This window comes from Acomys minous (assembly GCF_964271855.1).
Source record: "Acomys minous genome assembly, chromosome: 9".
NCBI classification, from domain to species: domain Eukaryota; kingdom Metazoa; phylum Chordata; class Mammalia; order Rodentia; family Muridae; genus Acomys; species Acomys minous.
The window spans coordinates 9,777,553-9,797,349 of record NC_140490.1 but is presented as its reverse complement, the minus strand read 5'-3'; the positions used below and the strand labels follow the sequence as shown (position 1 = coordinate 9,797,349).

The following is a 19,797-nucleotide window of genomic DNA, read 5'->3' as shown; positions in this document are numbered from 1 at the left end:
AGACAGTAGGTGCTCCTTAAATGCCGAGTAGATTAATCAATAGTAAAGAAAACAGGGAATAGCACTCGGGAGGCAGAGGCGGGTGGATCACTGTGAGTTCGAGGCCAGCCTGGTCTACAAAGCAACTCCAGGATATCCAAGGCTACACAGAGAAACCCTGTCTCAAAACAAAAACAAAAACAAATACAAAAAGACAACAGGGATTTTTATGATCCCTGAGAGGGAAAAGGTGAGCCAGGTCATGTTGTCCTGTCCCTGACATCCTTGTAGAGAGCCTACGATGTTTTTACTCTTTTATTTATTTTTATTTTATGTATGAGAGTGTTTCATATATCTTTGTATCACTTATGTTCAGTGCCTGAGGAAGCCAGAAGAGAGCTTTGGATCCCCTTGAGTTGGAGTTACAGATACTTGTTAGCCATAGAATGTGTGCTAGAAATCAAACCAGTTCTCTGGAATAGCGGCCAGTGTTCTTTTTTGGTGGGGGGGAAGGGGGAAGGGAAGACAGAGTTTCTCTATGTATCCCTAGCTGTCCTGGAACTTGTTCTGTAGACCAGGATGGCCTCACACTCAGAGATCAGCCTGCCTTGTCCCATGGGCTGGGATTAAAGGTGTGTGCCACCACTGCCCAGCTGCAGGCAGTGTTTTTAATCACTGAAGCACATCTCTAGGACAAGGCCACAATTTTCAAGATGAGGGAAAAATTAGAAATGGTCATTTTGACCACCAGTTATGATCTTCTTCGGGCCAAGACCATGATGGTTGGTAAGAATGTCATTCAGTCACTAAAATGAACTCTAACCTAAAATGGAAGGGGGAGAAAAACAGGGAGGCCTCCAATCAGGGAAATGGGATAAGGTTAGGGGGAGTGGCAAGGGACTTGGAAGTCAAAAAGGAATGTGAAGAGACCAAGGAAGAAAGCACAATCCTCAGCATGCCTTGTTTTGTGATCTTGAACAGAAGCAAAAGTGGCCATAGAAATAAGAAGGGAGTAGCAGGGCACAAACGGTATCTGGCCCAGAATCTCCTTTTTAAAGAAATATTTTTATGCGCGTGTCCATTGCATTCTAATGGCATCAGCCCACGAGATACGGGATGAGTGTGGTTTTTGCTTTTGTTTATGTTTTATTGTGCTTCCCCCCACCCCTTATATTTACTCATATGTGTGTTTTGCCTGCATGTATGTTGGTGTGCCACATGCATGGCAGCATCCACAGAGGTCAGAAGATCTTCTAGAACTGGAGTTACACACGGTTGTTAGCCTCCGTGTGAATGCAGCCAGTGAAATTCAGGGCCTCCGGAAGAGCAATCAGTAGTTTTAAACACTCAGCCATCTTTCCAGCACCCAAGAAATGTTGTTGGTTTTGGGGTTTTTTGGTTTTGTTTTGTTTTTTTTGGGGGGGGGTTGGGTTTTTTTGGGTTTTTTGTTTTGTTTTGTTTTGTTTTTTGGTTGGGGGGGGCTTTTGTTTGTTTGTTTGTTGCCAGGTACTAGGATTTGACAGTCAGACTATGGACATGCTGGGCAAGTGTTCTACTATTAAGCTACAGCTAAAGCAGAAAGGCTTTTTAAAATCAGATCACCAATTTGCACTATATGCTTTGTTGGCCTTCCATTTGCAACCCCACACAAAGACTATAGTTTACTTTTTTTTTCCATTTTTAAAGCAAAATTTCAGCATTATCTTTTCAACAACATAGAGAATTAGAAGACACTGCCTATACCCTCAAGGCTCACCATCCCAAGCAAGCCCCACCCCGACCCCCTCAACCACTGGCTTCTCAGATTCTCCTCCATCCACCCCAACTCTCTCTTCCCCAGAACTAAAACCTCTACATGGCTGACCCAAGTGTGTTTGTTCCCCTCCAAGTCCACACCTGGGTGCAGCTTTTACTGAAGGAAAATGCTACCACCTAACCCTCCCTCAGCCTGTGGCAAATAAGTCCATGCTCTTGGCTTCTTCTCATTCCAATTTTACCACACCCTGCTAATTCAGCCACCACCAAATGCTTCCCTGTGCCCAACCTTTCCCTTCTGCCAACAGTCAGTCTATCTCAACTTCACATTTTAACCACTGCAAAATTCTCCTGCCCTCTTTTCCTGAAGCTGTACTGTAATTATCCTGTCACCAGCATCCTTAAATCAGCCCAACCATGCCCCCTACATATCAAGACATTGCTTTTGCTCACACTCTGCTGCTACAAAACAAACTAATAGGAGAAAAAACTGCCTAACACAACCACCATTTCATTCACTTGGGCTCCTGTAGGTTATTAATTCAGGCAAGGCTTGGCTAGGTGGCTCTTCCATACCTCACAGTATCAGTTCAGGTTAGTCCCTTAGCGGAGCTCAGTCCCTGCGTGGACTAGCTGCTTTAATACCCTCCACAGCATGACCTAGGGTATAGGACTATTTGTGAGCAGCTCCCAAAAATGAGCACAGCAAGAGGTATAAATGGAAACTTGGGTCTCCTGCAGGCTGTCCTGAAAAGGGATAAGGACAGAATATCCCAGATGCCCCAGGGATTAAAGAGGCTTATGTGTTGGTTGGTTGGTTAGTTGGTTGGTTGGTTGGTTGGTTGGTTGGTTGGTTGGTTGGTTGGTTTGAGGCAGGGTCTTTCTACATAGCCCTGGCTGTCCTGGAACTCTCTATGTATAGCAGACTGGTCTTGAACACGCAGAGACCCACTTGCCTCTGTCTTCTGAGCACTAGGATTAAAGGCATGTGCCACCATGCCCAGATGGATAAAGGTTTACTATTCTTAAGAGGACCTGGGTTCAGTTCCAGCAGCCACATGGTGGCTCACGACCACCTGTAAATCTAGTTTCAGGGGTTAAGATGCCCTTTGACATCTGTAGGTATCTGCACACACGGTGCACATAAACTCATGCAAATGCACACGTATACAAATAAATAAATTATTTTTAAAATAAAGGGAAATAATATGGACATGTGGGACTTCAGTCATTTTAGAAATATTGGTATGTTTTTTGTTTTTTGTTTTTTTAGATTTATTTATTTATTATGAATACGGCGCTCTGCCTGCATGTACACCTGCAGGCCAGAAGAGGGGACCGGATCTTATTATAGATGGTTATGATCCACCAAGTGGTTCCTGGGAATTGACTCAGGACCTCTGGAAGAGCAGTCAGTGCTCTTAACTGCTGAGCCATCTCTCCAGCTCCATGTTATGTTTTAAATACAAAGCAAAACTGGAAATTCTGTTTGTTGCATCTCCAAGTTAGATTATTTTTTTATATACTTAAGTGTTTTGTTTTAAAAAAAAAAACATTTGGTTTCTATACAGCTTTAATCTCAGTGCTCATGAGGAAGACTAAGGCAGAAGGATTTTAAGTTTGAGGTCATCTGGGTTACACAGCAAGTTGTAGGTTAGCCTGAGCCAGTGACTATGTCACTGTCTTAGTAGGGATTCATTGCTGTGAAAAGACACCGTGACCACAGCAACTTTTATAAAGGAAAACATTTAACTGGGGCTGGCTTACAGTTTCAGAGGTTTAGTCCTTTGTCATCATGGCATGTAGCATGGCAGTGTGTAAGCAGACATGGTGCTGGAGAAGGAGCTGAGAGTTCTACATCTTGATCCATGGGTAGTAAAAGGGGATTATGGGCCACACTGGGCATAGTTTGAGCATAGGAGACCCCCAAACACACCTCCTAACAGTGCCACTCCCTATGGTCAGGCATTCAAACACATGAGTGTATGTGACCACACACGGTCACAGAATAAATAATTACTTCAATCAACTATTTGCAAAAAAAAAAAAGGATTTGAATTAAAGGTTACAGAGAACTGTTTCTAGTACATGCCACACATCAAAGCTTCTTTCAAGGCCAATACAGACTCAGATAACCCCACTCTAACAGGAAAATTGGCTAAAGGATTTGCTGCCGGCTCTATTCCATCCACCAGAAAATCCTTTTGAGACAGCATTTCAGCATATCTTAACTATTTCCTGGGATAAAGAGCTCCACAATGAGGAATGTGTGAAAGAAAGGACCCCCCGACACACACACACACACACACACACACACACACACACACACACACACACACACACAGCCCTCCAGCCTGGAGCAAGCCACCTAGAGCCCTGTTGTGAAACTCCTGACAGGCCACTGCCTGAAGCAGCCCCTCTCCTAGTATCTCAAATTTCTGAGGCTTTTCAAAGTGAAACCATGCTGAAGCAAGGTTCTTGCCTGTATTAAAGTTCAAATATGCCTATTCGACAACTTGAATTATAAAACAAAGACATTTACATCGAAACTAGAACCTTCTCTGGAAATAACACCAGACACCTATATTTTGGGAGTATTTTTGGTGGCCTGAAGGCCTGGCCAGATCACCTTGCTGATGCCACTGGCAGAACATCCCAAAATATATCACCCTTTCATCACTGAGGCTCTCAAGGAGACCATCACCAGAGAATCTCTACCAGTAACAAGACACCTCTGTGACCTCCCTGTGCAGTGAAAAGACCCAGCTCTACCTCACCTCACTCCAAGCATCCAAACTCCACCCCATGTACAGAGAGAAGAGAGCAAAATGGAGCCGATGGTGATCTCTGCTGGAGATACAGGAAGAGAATTACTTTTCTTCCCCAGCCAACTTAGAGCTAAATCATAGGTAAAGCTCACAGTATAAACCTCTCTCCACACTTGGATCAGATAGTGTAAAAAATGAGGGTTTTCAGCACCAGATGTATAAAGTGAGGACACATGACCACTCCAAGATACAGTTGAGGAGAAGGTTTTTATTGTAGCTAGGAGGGAGAGGAGAGCCAGAAGCATCTGGAAGAATCCAGAGCAGGAAGAGAAAAAGCAGTAGACTGAACATGGCCTGCAGAATGGACCGGGCCATGGAGGGACCAAGAGAGAGAGGCAAGAGAAAGAGAGAACTAGGGAGAGCCAAGGCAGCAATGAAGTGCCAGGGTTGTATAGGAACGAGAAGTTGAGAGAAGAGAGGCCCGTGAGCTGGAGAAGCTTTTAGGATATGGGGCAGGGTGAGAAGAGCTGAGAGGAACCACAGGGACTGAGTGAGCCTGGAGGCCAGCGGACACCTTGCTAGGTTAATAGGCACCACAGTGAGCCATTCGCCCTGAGGTTCTCTGGGACCTGACAGATAGGAAATGCCCTAAAGTTTTACTCTTACTTGAAAGAGATAGGTTTAATAACAATTGCTCCAATTCTGAAGGGCAGTGTCCTTACTCAAAAAATACACACGCAAAAGGACTTAGAGTGTTATCAGGCCATCAGGAAAACTCTAACCTCCATCTGTCTTTAAAAATGAAGTCTTTGTGAAAGTCAGACCCCACTCTCCACTCAACTGTGAAGAATGTCCTGTCCATTGGCTAGATCTGGGTAGAGGTTCGAAGTTTACTACATGTATTGTCCTTGTCTGGTGCCGTAGTTTGAGCAGGACCCCTGGGCCCAGATCTGCCTATCATAATGTTCTTCTTGTAGGTTTCTAGGACCCTCTGGATCCATATTTGACCACGACTCCTGGATGAGAAGGCCTGGTGGCACACAGAGGAAGGAAAGCAGGCTACCAAGAAGAGACTTGATACCCTATGAGCATATACAGGGAGAGGAGGTCTTCCTCAGTCACAGTCATAGGGGAAGGGAGTAGGGGAAAATGGGAGGGAGGGAGGAATGGGAGGATACAAGGGATGGGATAACAATTGAGATGTAATATGAATAAATTAATAAAATATATTTTAAAAAATGAAGTCTTTGGATGAAAGAAAAAGAAAAATGAAGTCTTCTTGGAACACAGCCACACGCATATTGTAGACGGTGATTACTGTACTTCAATGCAAACTGTGTAGTGTGACATAGATGGTACGGCTCCTACAGCCTAAAAATATTACCTGGCAATGTTCAAAAAGCACTTTGCTGACACCTGGCTGGAGTGTCATGATCTACACAACTCTCTTTTAAATTGTTCAGCAAAACAATGACAAAAAGATACACAGATGTACATATAAGTATGCAATCTGTATATATGCATATGCACACATGAGTCTATGTATAATTGTGTGTTTGCATATGTGCAAATATGTATACAGGCATGTACAGAGGAATGTGAAAGATATTCGTGTGTGTATAAATCCATATGTATGTATATGTGTGTGAAAAAGAATAAATTTTGGCAAATATTAATTAGCAAATTTAAGTGAAAAATATATAGATGTTCATTTTTTCTCCAACTCTTCTCATCTTTGAAATTGTTGATAAAATACTTATACAGTGACTACTACTTCATTTGAAACTTAAAAAACTCTCCTCATAAATTATAATTCACACCAAACCCAATGTTAATTGCAATAGATTTTTAAAACACTGCTTGAGCCCATGTGGCCGCACACATTTGTAATTCCAGTGCTTGGGAGGTAGGTGTGGGAAGACTGGCACATGTTTAAGATTACAGCCTGGCTTACATAGGGAGATCCTGTATCAGTAATATATATGTATACACACACACACACACACACACACACACACACACACACACACACACACATATATATATGCATATGTATGTATGTATGTATGCATGTATGCATGTATGTGTGTGTATGTATGTACACTGAGGTAACCCCAACCAAAAAAGAAAAAATACTCAGTATATGGTTTAACTAAAATGAATGTGTGGAATAATCAATAGTCTTACCAGGGTCCAGAAAAGTTTATAGGTTAAGAGAAGTTACTGAGGCTGTTTGGAACTAGGAAAACACTCACTTTTACAAGTTTGTAATAAAAAGTTAACAAAGACAAAAGTGGCTTTGGATCACAAGAGAAACAGCACGTTCCAAAAGAAGACTCCAAAATTCAATATAATTTTTTTAAATGTCCACTCTCCAAAAACACAGCTACAACTTAATGCATTCCCAATAAAAATCACCATGGATTATTATTTGAGGGGACGAACAGTTGTGGCTTTTGTTTGTGTGTTTGTTTGTTTGTTTGTTTGTTTGTGTACACAGTGTTCCGCCTGCATGTCTGCAGACCAGAAGAGACCATAGATCTCAGTATAAATGGTTGTGAGCCACCATGTGGATGCTGGGAATTGAACTCAGGACCTTTGGAAGAACAGACAGTGCTCTTTACCTCTGAGCCATCTGAGTTTGTTTTGTTTTTAAGGTGTTCAAAGGTTCTGCAGGTAGAAAAAAATAGGTGATATTATTAGGCAAAGACATTTTGCAAATGAAAAATGATGAGGTTCTTACTAAATATGTGTTAAAAAATAATTTGGAGGCTGGCCTGCTCCTAGCGTCCTCACTTCTCTAAGTGCTGAGAGCAGCGTCTCCCTGGCCTGCCCTTGAGAGCCCGTTCTTGTAAGCCAGCACTGTGAGGACTCTCGGCTCTCTCTCTCAACTGTCCATAGGTACCACGAAGAAAATTCTTCTTGCTTCTGTCATGTTTTGCTTCTGTCAAATGTTGAATATGAAAGCCGGGGCCATGTGCATACTGTATTCCTAGCCCCAAGCTCTCTTTTCTTGCCTCAGCTGTGTTTGATTTCAAAGATACAACTTGTAAAACAGTACAGTGTTGAACATGACTTTTTTCCTGTTTTATACTTATGTTTTTTCTATTAAATAAATGTACTGAACATATATTATAATAAAAAATTTTTTTCAGGTGATTTAAGCTCCCGACCTGTTTCCTTTCTATTGCTGTGAGAAAACATTCTGACAAAAGCAACTCAGGAGAAAAAGAGTTATTTTAGGTCATAACTATGGTTTGCAGCCCATCGCTGTACTGAAGTCAAGGCAGCAGGAACTTGATGCAGCTGGTCATATCCAGTCAAGAGCAGAGAGAGACTGAGTGTGGGAATGGTTGCACTCAGCTCACCATCTCGTTTATACAGTCCAGGGTCCAAGTCAAGGGACTTGCTGCTGTGTTTTAGGCTGATTCTTCAAACATCAATTAACGTAATCAAGATAATCCCACACAGACTGACCCACGAGCCATTGAATTTAGACATTCTTCATGAAGACTCCTTCCCCAGATAATTCTAGATGACAGTTAAAATCAACCATCACGGTAGCAGAGAGCAGTAAAACTCACTAATTCAAAACTCTTCTAGATTTCGTTAATAACAAGTGACCACATGTTCCTAGGCCAGAAAAAAATACATATGTCCCCTCCGTGAATTTTCATAGAAATAAAAGATTTTCCAGGCATTTGGGCATAGATCTTTAATCCCAGGGCTTGAGAGGCAGAGGGAAATGAATCTCTAAGGAGTTCAAGGTCAGACAGGACTATATAGTAAGACCCTGACACCCACCCAAAAAATAAAAATCTGAAGTAGTCTTTTCTTATTACCATTTTACCCAAAAACAAGGTGATAACTCAGAAGTTTAGCAAGAATCTCAGGATCACAAAGCAGTCAGTAGTAGGGCTGGGCATGAATTCCAGCTATTCTGGTCAGAAGACAGTCCCTGGTGCTCCATTTCACAACAGTCCTGGGGTAGGATGGAAGAGGCCAATGTTCTGTACCCTATCATATGTGGCTTTGGCAATTCCTTTTCCTTTTCTGGCCCCCACTTCACTCATCTATACAACAAAAAGAAGACGGGCCCAAGACGTGTCAAGTTCCTTCCTGCTCAGGCGTGCCAGAGTTCTGTCTCATAACACACTCAAGACCAAAGGCCAAGAACAGATTCAAACTAGACATGGCCACACTGAGCTTGGAGGCAAGAGCAGGTGCCCCTCCCAGGTGCCCTATGCTCTGGGCCCACCTTGAATTCCTCGTGTATACGTTCCTCCAGGATTTTGGCAGCCTTGCGGTCTTCCATCTCCACTTTCCACTTCTCCGCCAGGATCCGGGCTTTCTCATTGGCCAAAGCATCCCGGAACTTCTTGGTGATCTCTGCTTCCTTCTGTCTCCTTCCAAGAGAGCAACAGTGGGTAAAAAGCAAGAAGATGATGTCTCCATGCAACTTCAGGTAAAAGCAAGGAGCAGCCTTTCTTTGGTACACAGAGCAGCAAGCACAAAGGGCAACAGAACTCAAGATGGCAAAGGACGGGAGAGATGGCACTCCTGTTGGGAAGGGTAAACCAGCAGAGTCACTCTGGAAACCAAGAAACAAGACAGTGGTGTGGAAGAATGGGGGTATGAAAGGACCCTGAGGGTCCAGGAGCCCTACAAGGAGACCATCAGGGCCAGTGGGTCTAGACCCAGGGCGGGGCTTGCACAAACTGTTGTGCCAACCAAGGACAATGTATGCAGTAAACCTAGACCCGTTCAGATCTAGCCAATGGACAGCTCTTTCTCCACAGTTGTGGGGAGAGTGGGGACTGCCTCTGACATGAACTCTGATGGCCCCAATTTGATCACTTGGCCTTAGTGGAGAGGTCCAGAGGCACACAAAGGAAGGGGAAGCAGGCTGTCCAGATGAGACCTGATAGGTCATGGTCATATGGTGGGGAAGGAGGTCCCCTTCTGTCATAGTTCTAGGAAAGGGGAATAGGGCAAAAGCAGAAGGGAGGGTGGGAACGGGAAGATACAAGTGAGGGGATAGCAATTGGGATATAATCTGAATAAATAATAAGAAAGAAAGAAAGAAAGAAAGAAAGAAAGAAAGAAAGAAAGAAAGCAAAAAACAAAAAATCCTATTTCCCGTTCAAGTAAACAAAGGTGTATATAGTAGATGTTCATCAGAGTTTTACTTTACAAAATGATAAACAACTTAAATGTCCATCACAAACACAAATAAGTTGCCTTCCTATGTAAGAGAACACTATGTGCGAATCTTCAACAGCATTAGGATTTGAAGTGACAGGATTTGTCAAGGTGTAAATAAAATAGCCTTTTGTCTCTCAAATACCCATCATGGTTAGCTTGGGTTATGGGTGGTGGGTGTTCTTTAATTCATTGTAGTCTTTGGTCTTGTTTACATGTTTTTACAATGTTACAACTAAGACACGTCATTCAAACTTGATGGAGGCGGATACTGAAAGTACCATTACACCGATTTCCAGGTTTGGCAAGAAAAACAAAACAACAAGTTAAAAGTTGCTGATAAAAGGAGACTGACTCCAAATTCTCTGAGGGCTCAGCTGTCCTTTCACCATGACAATATAAATCGTGCTCAGAGGAACAGCATATAGCCAAGCTGAAATCGTACTGGTAAGGCCATCCTCGGGAGAACTGTGCAGAGTGGCTGGGGCTGTGGGAATGGTTCCGTTGGGTAGAGTGATTGCCACGTGACCACAGTGGATGAATTCACATCCCTCGCACCCTCATATACATCCAGACGCTGGGAAGACAGAAACGGGAAGATCCCTAAAACTCACTGGCCACCCAGTCTAGCTGCAACAGTGAGCTACAGGTTCCATGAGAGACCCTGGCTCAAAAAATAGTGTGGAGAGCAACAGGAGAAGACATCTAAGCCTGACCTCTGGCTTTTACATATGCATACATGACAAGCACAGGCACATGAGTAAATGAACATGCACTACACACAGACATACACACACAGATACACACACACACACACACACACACACACACACACACACACACACACCATGCCGTCCCTACCACTGAGGTGAATGCACAGTTCACGCACACAGGAAGGGGTGTCGGGTATTTAGATCATTTTATCAACAGGAGAAAACTGAGGTCCCAGGTTAGCTGACTGGTGGGTCTAACACTTGAACCCACAAAGTTTTTCACTGATGCAAGACTCTGATGCCTCGGTTACTAGATCTTTACAGAACTCAGCGCAGCCAGCCACTGACCAGCACCTCATTTTTCCACCCAGGGCTTAGATCTACCCAGGGATCCAGGCTCAGGCCCCACCCAGCACCCTCCCAGCCAGCACCTCTCACCAGAGCTCCTCAGCTTCTCTCTGGGCTTGCAGCCGGGCTCTCTCTGCAATCAGCTCCTCCGAGATCTCTTCATAGGGCTTGTCTCCAGGGCCTTCGCCCATGACCCACACCCAGACCTCGCCATCTGCTCCCAGCAGCCACTGGATATGCTTGTTGCTCGCTGCCTCACGGTGGAAGGAGGAACGGAGAGAGGAAGAAGAAAGAACCAGTTTTCAGTCAAAGAACGAGCAAGTCGAGCTTGAGCATAGCGAATGCTCTACGGTTATCACACAACCCAACAGAGCAACAGTGGCCCGAACACAGATCCAAGAAATTCCCTTACTCCATCCCCTCCAGGCAGCAACAGAACAGCCAAGCCAGAGCCTGAGGCTAGAGACAGAGGTGTGCTTTCATGAAGTCCAAATCAGCAGAAACTGTCAGTGGACAGTGTGACGTTCTCTGTAGGAAAGGACTTGCGCCGCTCCTGGACGGAGGCAGCTGTGTGCCAGCGAGGCTTCTCTGCCCTCTTGTTTTCCTATCCACTGACTAGAAAGAAGGAGCTGGAAAAGGTAGCACTGCAAGATGAAAAAGCCTGGAGCCTGGTGTCTGTGTGATATACATCATGCTGTAATTGTGAGCAAGAAATGAACCTTGGCTCCATGCAGCCACGGAGAGCCCTTAGTTTGCCAATAACAGCAGGCTCCATTGATGACTGTTCCTTAGTGACAGGGTTGCCACAGCAATAGAAAGCCCCCCCCACATCTGGCTTTAGCAGTTGGGTGAGTGAGATCTAGCAGGCCAAACAGCTGGAGACCCGTGCATGCAGGAACAAAACAGCTGGTAGAAATGTAACCGACTCATTAGAACGTAAAAGGCAGACCCTGTGTTTTCTGAATTGGGAAGCTGGAAATGAAACATTAGCAGTGTAGGTTGGATGAATTTGACACAGTGTTAAGAGAAAAAGAAACTAAATAGAAGAAGGAATTGAGGGGGGCAGTGAAAGAGAAAAGAAAGAACACAGACATTTGAGATTGAGGGAAAAAATCGGTTCCAAGTTGTAAAAGATGAACGGGGCATGGTAGTAAATGCCTGTGATCCTAGCACTCTGTACACGCACACACACACACACACACACACACACACACACACACACACACACACACACACACACTAGGTGAACACATGAAGAGTTCTGCATGGCAGAGCTCTGACAGATGTCTCCACGAATGAGATTCCTAAGGACACAGAGCACAGTAGCTGTGAGCATATGCTCTCTACACTCCACTACAGCAAATGCTCCTGAGGAAAACCTCCAGCCTCCAGGACCTGGTGTTTGCCCACGACTGTGCTTCCCCGAGGTTGCCCCAGTCTCTGACTAAGCACAACAGGCCCACAACTGAGATATCTGACTTCTTGCAAAAAATTTCTTTGCATTACCCAGCTCTCTACAGTAAGGCTCCCAGCCCTCCTTCCTCCTTCACTCAAAGTCACATGAGAAAAAATTTAAATGTTTATTTTAAATAGTGATAAATCTATTGTGTAATACTATAAAAATGGTTTCATGAAAAAAACGGAATGTTACAAAACAACAGAATTCTCATTAGGGCACCAGTCACGGAGCTGTTGCCCTGAAGGCTCAACTGCCTACCTTGTTCTAGATATGTAGCTGATTTTTTTTTTTAATGACCAGAGTGAAGAGGCAATCTACAAAAGGAGAAAAAAATTCCTGCAAACCATGCAGCTCGTTAGGGGTTAGCACCCAAATGCATAAGGAACTGAAGGAACACAGTATCAAAAAGACAAATAATTCTGTTGTAAGATGGGCAACGGGCTTGAATAGACACCTCTCAAAAGAACACATAAAGATGGCCAGCTGTGAGAGAGCACATTCCACCTCATTCATCATCAGAGGAGCCCAAGTCAAACCACGGTAGAGTATCACTCCATACATGTTGGAAGGGGGCAGGGGCTACAGCAGTGGTTTTCAACCTGTGAGTCATAACCCCTCTGGGGGTTCAAACAACTCTTTTACAGGGGCCATATGTCAGATATCTTGCGTATCAGATATTTACATTGTGATTCACAACAATAGCAAGTTAACAGTTATGAGGTAGCGGTGGAATACTTTCCTGGGTGGGACGGTCCCACAACATGAGGAACTGTACTAAAGGGTCCCAGCGTTAGGCAGGTTGAGAGCCACTGGGCTGGAGAGATGGCTCAGCAGATGTTTGCTGTACTTGCAGAGGACCTGAATGCTATTCCCAGTACTCAGATGGCATCTCACAACTATATGGAACCCCAGTCCCAGGGGACTTAATACCTTATTCTAGCCTAGTTGTCACAGCACACATGTGACACACGGACACACATGCAGGCATGTGTGATACACGTAAAGCATTTTTTTTAAATAAAAGCTTGAGGGGCATAGAGATAAAGGAACATTTGTACTCTGACGTAAGAATGTGAGTTAATGCAGCCATTATAGAAAATAGTACAGAAATTTCTCTGAAAACTAAATCTAAATAAATATGTGGATACACACACACACACACACACACACACACGCATGCACACTCAAAGTCATTATGTCAGAGATGTCTGCACACTCATTTCATTGTGGCTATACATGACTGACATGGAATTAACCTGTGTCCACCAAGAGACACGAACACGTAAAAAACAATATAAAATTAAATGATGAATAAATAAAATATGATATATATGTATGATGAAATACTATTTGGCACTAGTAAAGAAGGAAATCGTATTATTTTCAACCATATATGTGAACCTGTGGGGCGCTGTGATAAGTGAAAAGCAACCAGACACAACTATCATATGAACTCACAGATACGTGGGGTGTAAAATGGGGAGAGAAATTAAAAGGGATGCTAAAATAAATGCATGTGCCTCTAGTTTCATATATTAGCAGCACTAACTGGGCATAATGGGTTATTTTTTTTTAATGACATTAGGAGAGGGGTATGTTGGGGAGCATAGAAGGAGTTGGAGGATAAAATAGGGACAGATGGTAACACACTGTATGAAGGTTCAAATAAGTGTGGATACTGTGTTTGCCTGTTTGTTTAGACATAGGGTCTTGCTGTGTAGCCTAGGCTTGCCCTGAATTTATTTTATAGCTCCAATGGTCTTGAATGCTACTCTTCCCACCTCAGCCTCTCCAGTGGTGGATAATAGGCACGTACACCATGGCCAGCTAGTAGTAGATTCTTAAATGTTAATCACAACAAGAAATCTAAACCATATCAATAAGGCCATTGAGCCTTTTACATTAAGAGTCATTATTGTGATGACATAAGTATGTTATCATTAGGGGAAGTTGGGTAGGAATTCTATAGGAATTCTCCAAACTTGCAATTCCTCTGAAATAAATCTGAATTAATGAACTTAATATCTTTTATAATAATTAATTCAAAATAAATGTTCTATAGGTTTTTATGAGATTTTATTTCTGTTTTTGTTTTGTGTGGTGGTGGTGGCGGTAGTGGTGGTGTGGTGGTGGTGTGTGTGGTGTGTGTGTGTGTGTGTGTGTGTGTGTGTGTGTGTGTGTGTGTGTGTGTGTGTGTGTGTGTTCCAGGGGGTTGAGATAGACCTGATATGGGTGCTAGAAACAAAACCCTGGTCCTCAGGAAGATCAGCAAGCACTGAGCCATCTCTCTAGCTCCAAAAAAGTCTTTTGTTTGTTGTGATTGTTTTTGTTTTTTGAGACAGGATCTCTCTATGTAGGTAGCCATGGCAGTACTGAAACTCACTGGGTAGAAAAGGCTACCCTTAAACTCACAGGCCTGCATCTGCCTCCTGAATGCTGGGATCAAAGCATGCTTTTGTACATGTCTGTGATCCCAGCTACACAGGATGCAGAGATGGGAGAATCAAAATCAGTACACAGGCCAGTCTGGCCACAGAACAAGACAGGTCTTTTTCTTATTTTTCTTTTCTTTCTTTCTTTTTTTTTTCCTAAAGTAAAACCCCACTGGTTCATATTCTGCTCTGAACAGACCTTGCACTCAGACACGACTTTGGTACTTTGCTTGTTGGTTCCTTGGAAAATGTTGGGTCAATTCATCAAACAGATCTTCCAAATCTGGGTTTTATCTTACAGTATCAGGAAAGCTGCATTTGTAAATGCCATCATGATTTTATAGGAAAGGATTACACCTTGGGAAATTTGTAAGCTCATTGTAGCAGATAGACATTTTTCAAAAATTTAACCTTTTTGCTTGAAAGCAGGAATTTTATCATCTGTGTAAATTTTGTCAGCTCCTTTTCTTGAAGTAACAGATTCTCTTTATTTGTGTTTAAGTAGTCACCTATGAAAAATACATATATCATTGCCTAGAAATCTTCTTAAATAAAAACAGTGGACCATGAAAGAGGGCTAGTTTATAAAATTACTGAAACAGGCACACAACTTTTTTTCCAGTATACCCCTGAATACTGCAGCAGGAGCAATGCTTTACATGGCCTTCTCATTTGTCACATGATAAAATGTTTACTATTTCATAATAGACGGAAGTCATCATTCACTTGTATGGAATGGTAAAAAAAAAAAAAATACATTGACTACTACCAGTATGGTGCCAACAAATTTCCACAGCGTTGGTTGACTTTCCATCACTATGACAAATACCTAAGTGAGTCAACTAATAAAGAAAGGTTTACTTGGGCTTACAAGTTGGGGATTTCAGGACATGATCAAGCAGACCCAGTATGGGATATCACACTATGGTGGAATCATATACCAGAGCAGATGCTCCAGAGAGGGCAAGAAAGTGAAGTCCCATAATCCCTTGTGGGAACATATCTCCAATGACAAGGCACACAACTCTTTTTTTTTCCCAGTATACCCCTGCATACTGCAGCAGGAGCAATGCTTTATATGGCCTTCTCATTTGTCACACGATAAAATGTTTACCATGAAAAATACATTGACCACTACCAGTATGGTGCCAGGCCAGCGGTCGCAACACCTCCAAATAGCACCAAACTGAGGACCAAGCCTCCAATGTGTGGGGCTCTGGGAGACAATCTAGATACTAGCGGTGGCAACCTCTGTTCACCTTACAACCTCGGGACAAGTATGACCGAAGGGAACACAGTTTAACCTTACAGGTCGACCACCCGGGAAGGGTCGCAAAATCTTGCAGGAAGCCAGGAGCCACGCTCTGAGAATCGTTTCATAATCTGATAGCTTAGTTTTCTTATATTATACTGATCTAAGGGATGGGCTTAATAACTGGGCTGCACAAAGATTTCCAGTAAATGGATGAAAAACATATCACAAATACTTCACCGCCAATTAAAAATATGGCATGGGCCCAGGAATGGGCTGTCACTCTGTCCCTACAGCCCTGGAAAGCATGGAAAGGTGTAATGGTGTCAAAAGTGGCAAGGCCATAGAACAACAAAAATTCTTAACTTTGTCTCAAAGGAGAAGACACAGGCACAACCATTTTGAAGATAATTAGCAATATTTAATATAAGGTTGAAAAGTTCCCCACTATGACTGGAAAGCAATACTTCTGGGTAAACGATCTGAGAGCTGCCTTGCATGTGCATTCAGGGACACCTGGACAAGATGATTCCTCGGAATGTTGCTCAAAATGTGAAAATTTGAAAATGACATAAATAATAGAGGAAAATGGATGAAAATGACAGTACGTTTTATGATGCCATAGTGTGTGGCAAGAAAAATAGGTTAAGCAACATAATTACATCTCTTTAAAAAAAAATCAAGACCTATAAAAGTAAGTAGTGTGATAGAATGTGCCATTTATATACAGAGTATGCAACATTTCATTTATGGACACAAAACACATATTAAAAGAAGGAACAAACGTAAGCAGGATACGCACTGAATTTGAATAATAGTTGAATATACTGTGAGAATTGAAGAAGAAGATTATAGAGTCTAGACTGCCATCAAAATGGCTCTGAAATGCATCTGAATGGCTTAACGAAAAAGTACAAACATAGACCTTTAACAAAGGCATTAAAGACCATGAAATTTATACTATTTTTTATTGTCCCTGGAGGATCAAATGATTTTAATGAGAAATTTTTAAGTGTTATTATAAAGACATAATATGTGAGCCGGCAAAGTGGCTTAGCAGGTAAAAGTGCTTGCTGCCAAACCTGACGGCCTGGAGACCCTGGAGACTCGCATAGTGAAATGAGAGAACTGACTCCCACAAGTTGTCCTCACACACATGTAATGGCACATGCACACACACACACATGATGGCACATGTATACACACACACAAATGAATAACACTATAATAGCATAACTTGCCACAGCCACTAGGCATTAATAAGACAGATAATAACAAGAATTGGCAAAAATAGAGAAAAACGAGTCCCCTTGTAACTGCTGCTTGGAATATGGAATTACAAGATGACCCAGGATTCCAACCAAGAGAAAAAGAAACATGTTTTCACACAGAAATGTACATGTGAAGCCAGGCACAGTAAGTACCATATGCATGTAAAGCCAGCACTTGGAAGGATGAGGCAGACCAATCCCTGTGAGTTTGAGGCCAGCCTATGCTCTATATTAAAGCCCTACCTCAAAAAGAACAACCAGCCAGAAAAAAAAAAAAGCTTGTACATAAATGTTCATAGAAATATTGCTCACAGTAGCCTAAAAAGGGCAAATAAGCCGTGGGCTCAATAACAGAATACTGAGTCAACAAAGATGGCCACAGGATGGGGGGGGGGGGGTATACCTTGAACCCCAGTATCTGGGGAGCTGTTCTAAAAGTCCAAATTGATCCGAACATTTGATGCTACCTTAAATGTCCACAATGAAAGCTGATTTTAAGATTTGGAATAATAAGGGCTATAGCGATGGCTTAGAGGTGAAGAGCGATGTGTGCTCTTCTGAAAGTCCTAAGTACAATTCCCAGCAACCACATGATAGCTCACAACCATCTATAATGTGATCTGGTGCCATCTTCTGGCATGCAGGTATACATATAGGCAGAACACTACACATAATAAATAAATCTTATTAAAAAGTTTTAGCATAATAAAAAAGCTATAGTAAACAAAATAAATCTTGGGGGGGAAACCCAAAGTTGAATGCCCTATATATTTACAGTTTGAAATTTACTACAGCTGGGTGTGGTGAGGCACACCTTTAATCCTAGCACTCGAGAGGCAGAGGCGGGTGGATCGGTGTGAGTTAGAGGCCAGTCTGGTCTACAAAGCAAGTCCAGGATAGCCAGGGCTGCAAGAGAAACCCTGTCTCAGGGGGCGAGGGGGAACAAAAACCCAAACAAAAAAAGCAAAAATAGAAAGAAAGAAGAAAGAAATCTACTACATAGCTACAGTTTCAAGACTTACTAGAAAGTCACACCCACTGATATTTCTATAAGGTGGACACACACGATGGTGAACTAGTAGATAGAATCCAGAAATGGAACTCCCCATACTTATTTGGCTAATTGCTTTTCAACAACAGTGCCAAGATAATGAAATTTAAAAGGGGGTTGTTTTCAACTAACAATACTGAGAAACTAATGTTCATAGGGAAAAAAATGACTCCCGCTTTACATCATACACGTGTCTACATTAAAGCTTTTAAGGAATTAGAACACCACTACAGTTGTGCATTCAGGTTCTTCTCCAAATAAAAAGATACTTGGTACTTGAAAAATGCTAGGAAGCCAAAGATAGAACACAGCTGATTCGCCATGTCTTCCTCCAAAGCCTCACCGCCTGATCAGTGTCTCCAAGAGAGGTCCTAAAAGATTTCTTATCTCTTTGATGATTCTTCCCTGCGTTTACAAGGCATCAACTTTCTCCTCTGATGTTTTCACCAAGATGTATATACAGATGCAAGAATAGAGTGGTCAGCAGTCGTAGTCAGGCCTAAATGGTGGCAGGTCCCCCCAAGATGTAGGCCTCTCAAACAAGGAAAATCCTGGCCAACCACAACAAGATGCTGGACCCTAACTGAGAAATTTTCTATCATTTTGACTGCTACATCTGAATTCTTTCCTAGTGTTACCTTTCAAATCTTGAACTCTGAAAGAAAGCAGCCCCATCTTCACCATGGCCCTCTTTTCAAACAAATCAAATAAAGAACAAAATCTGGAGGTGATGCAAAAGAATGGGGTTATTTAAGGTCACATGAATTCAGACTTGGATTTCATGGAGTAGACATTGGATGGCATGGGGAGATACTGGATAGATAGGGGAGGGGCCGGATGTCACAGGGGAGACACTGGATGTCATGGAAGAGACACTGGGTAGCATTGGGGAAACACTGGATAGGACAGGGGAGACACTGGATAGCACGGGGGAGATACTGGATAGCACGGGGGAGACACTGGACACTGGATAGCATGGGGGAGACACTGGACACTGGATAGCATGGGGGAGACACTGGGTAGCATGGGGAAGACACTGGATAGCATGGAGGAGACACTGGATAGCACGGGGGAGACACTGGATAGCATTGGGGAGACACTGGATAGCATGGGGAGACACTGGATAGGATGGGGAGACACTGGATAGCATGGGGAGACACTGGATAGCATTGGGGAGACACTGGATAGGATGGGGAGACACTGGATAGCATGGGGGAGACACTGGATAGCATGGAGGAGACACTGGATAGCATGGGGAGACACTGGATAGCATGGGGGAGACACTGGATAGCGTGGAAGAGACACTGGATAGCACGGGGAGACACTGGATAGGATGGGGAGACACTGGATAGCATGGAGGAGACACTGGATAGCATGGGGAGACACTGGATAGCATTGGGGAGACACTGGATAGGATGGGGAGACACTGGATAGCGTGGAAGAGACACTGGATAGCATGGGGGAGACACTGGATAGCATGGGGGAGATACTGGATAGCATTGGGGAGACACTGGATAGCATGGGGGAGACACTGGATAGCGTGGAAGAGACACTGGATAGCACGGGG

The 19,797-nt window shown here is 43.1% G+C and overlaps 1 protein-coding gene across 1 annotated transcript in view; it reads right to left on the bottom strand.

The window, feature by feature from the left end:
* The window catches only part of SH2D4B (SH2 domain containing 4B), a gene marked incomplete at its 5' end in the record, with an annotated part of 79,452 nt that overhangs the window by 42,659 nt on the left and 16,996 nt on the right, over positions 1–19,797 (bottom strand). Inside the window, 2 exons of the mRNA XM_084794449.1 lie at positions 8,761–8,908; positions 10,856–11,015. Of these exons, the coding sequence (XP_084650575.1) occupies positions 8,761–8,908; positions 10,856–11,015 (308 nt within the window). The remainder of the gene's footprint in view (positions 1–8,760; positions 8,909–10,855; positions 11,016–19,797) is intronic.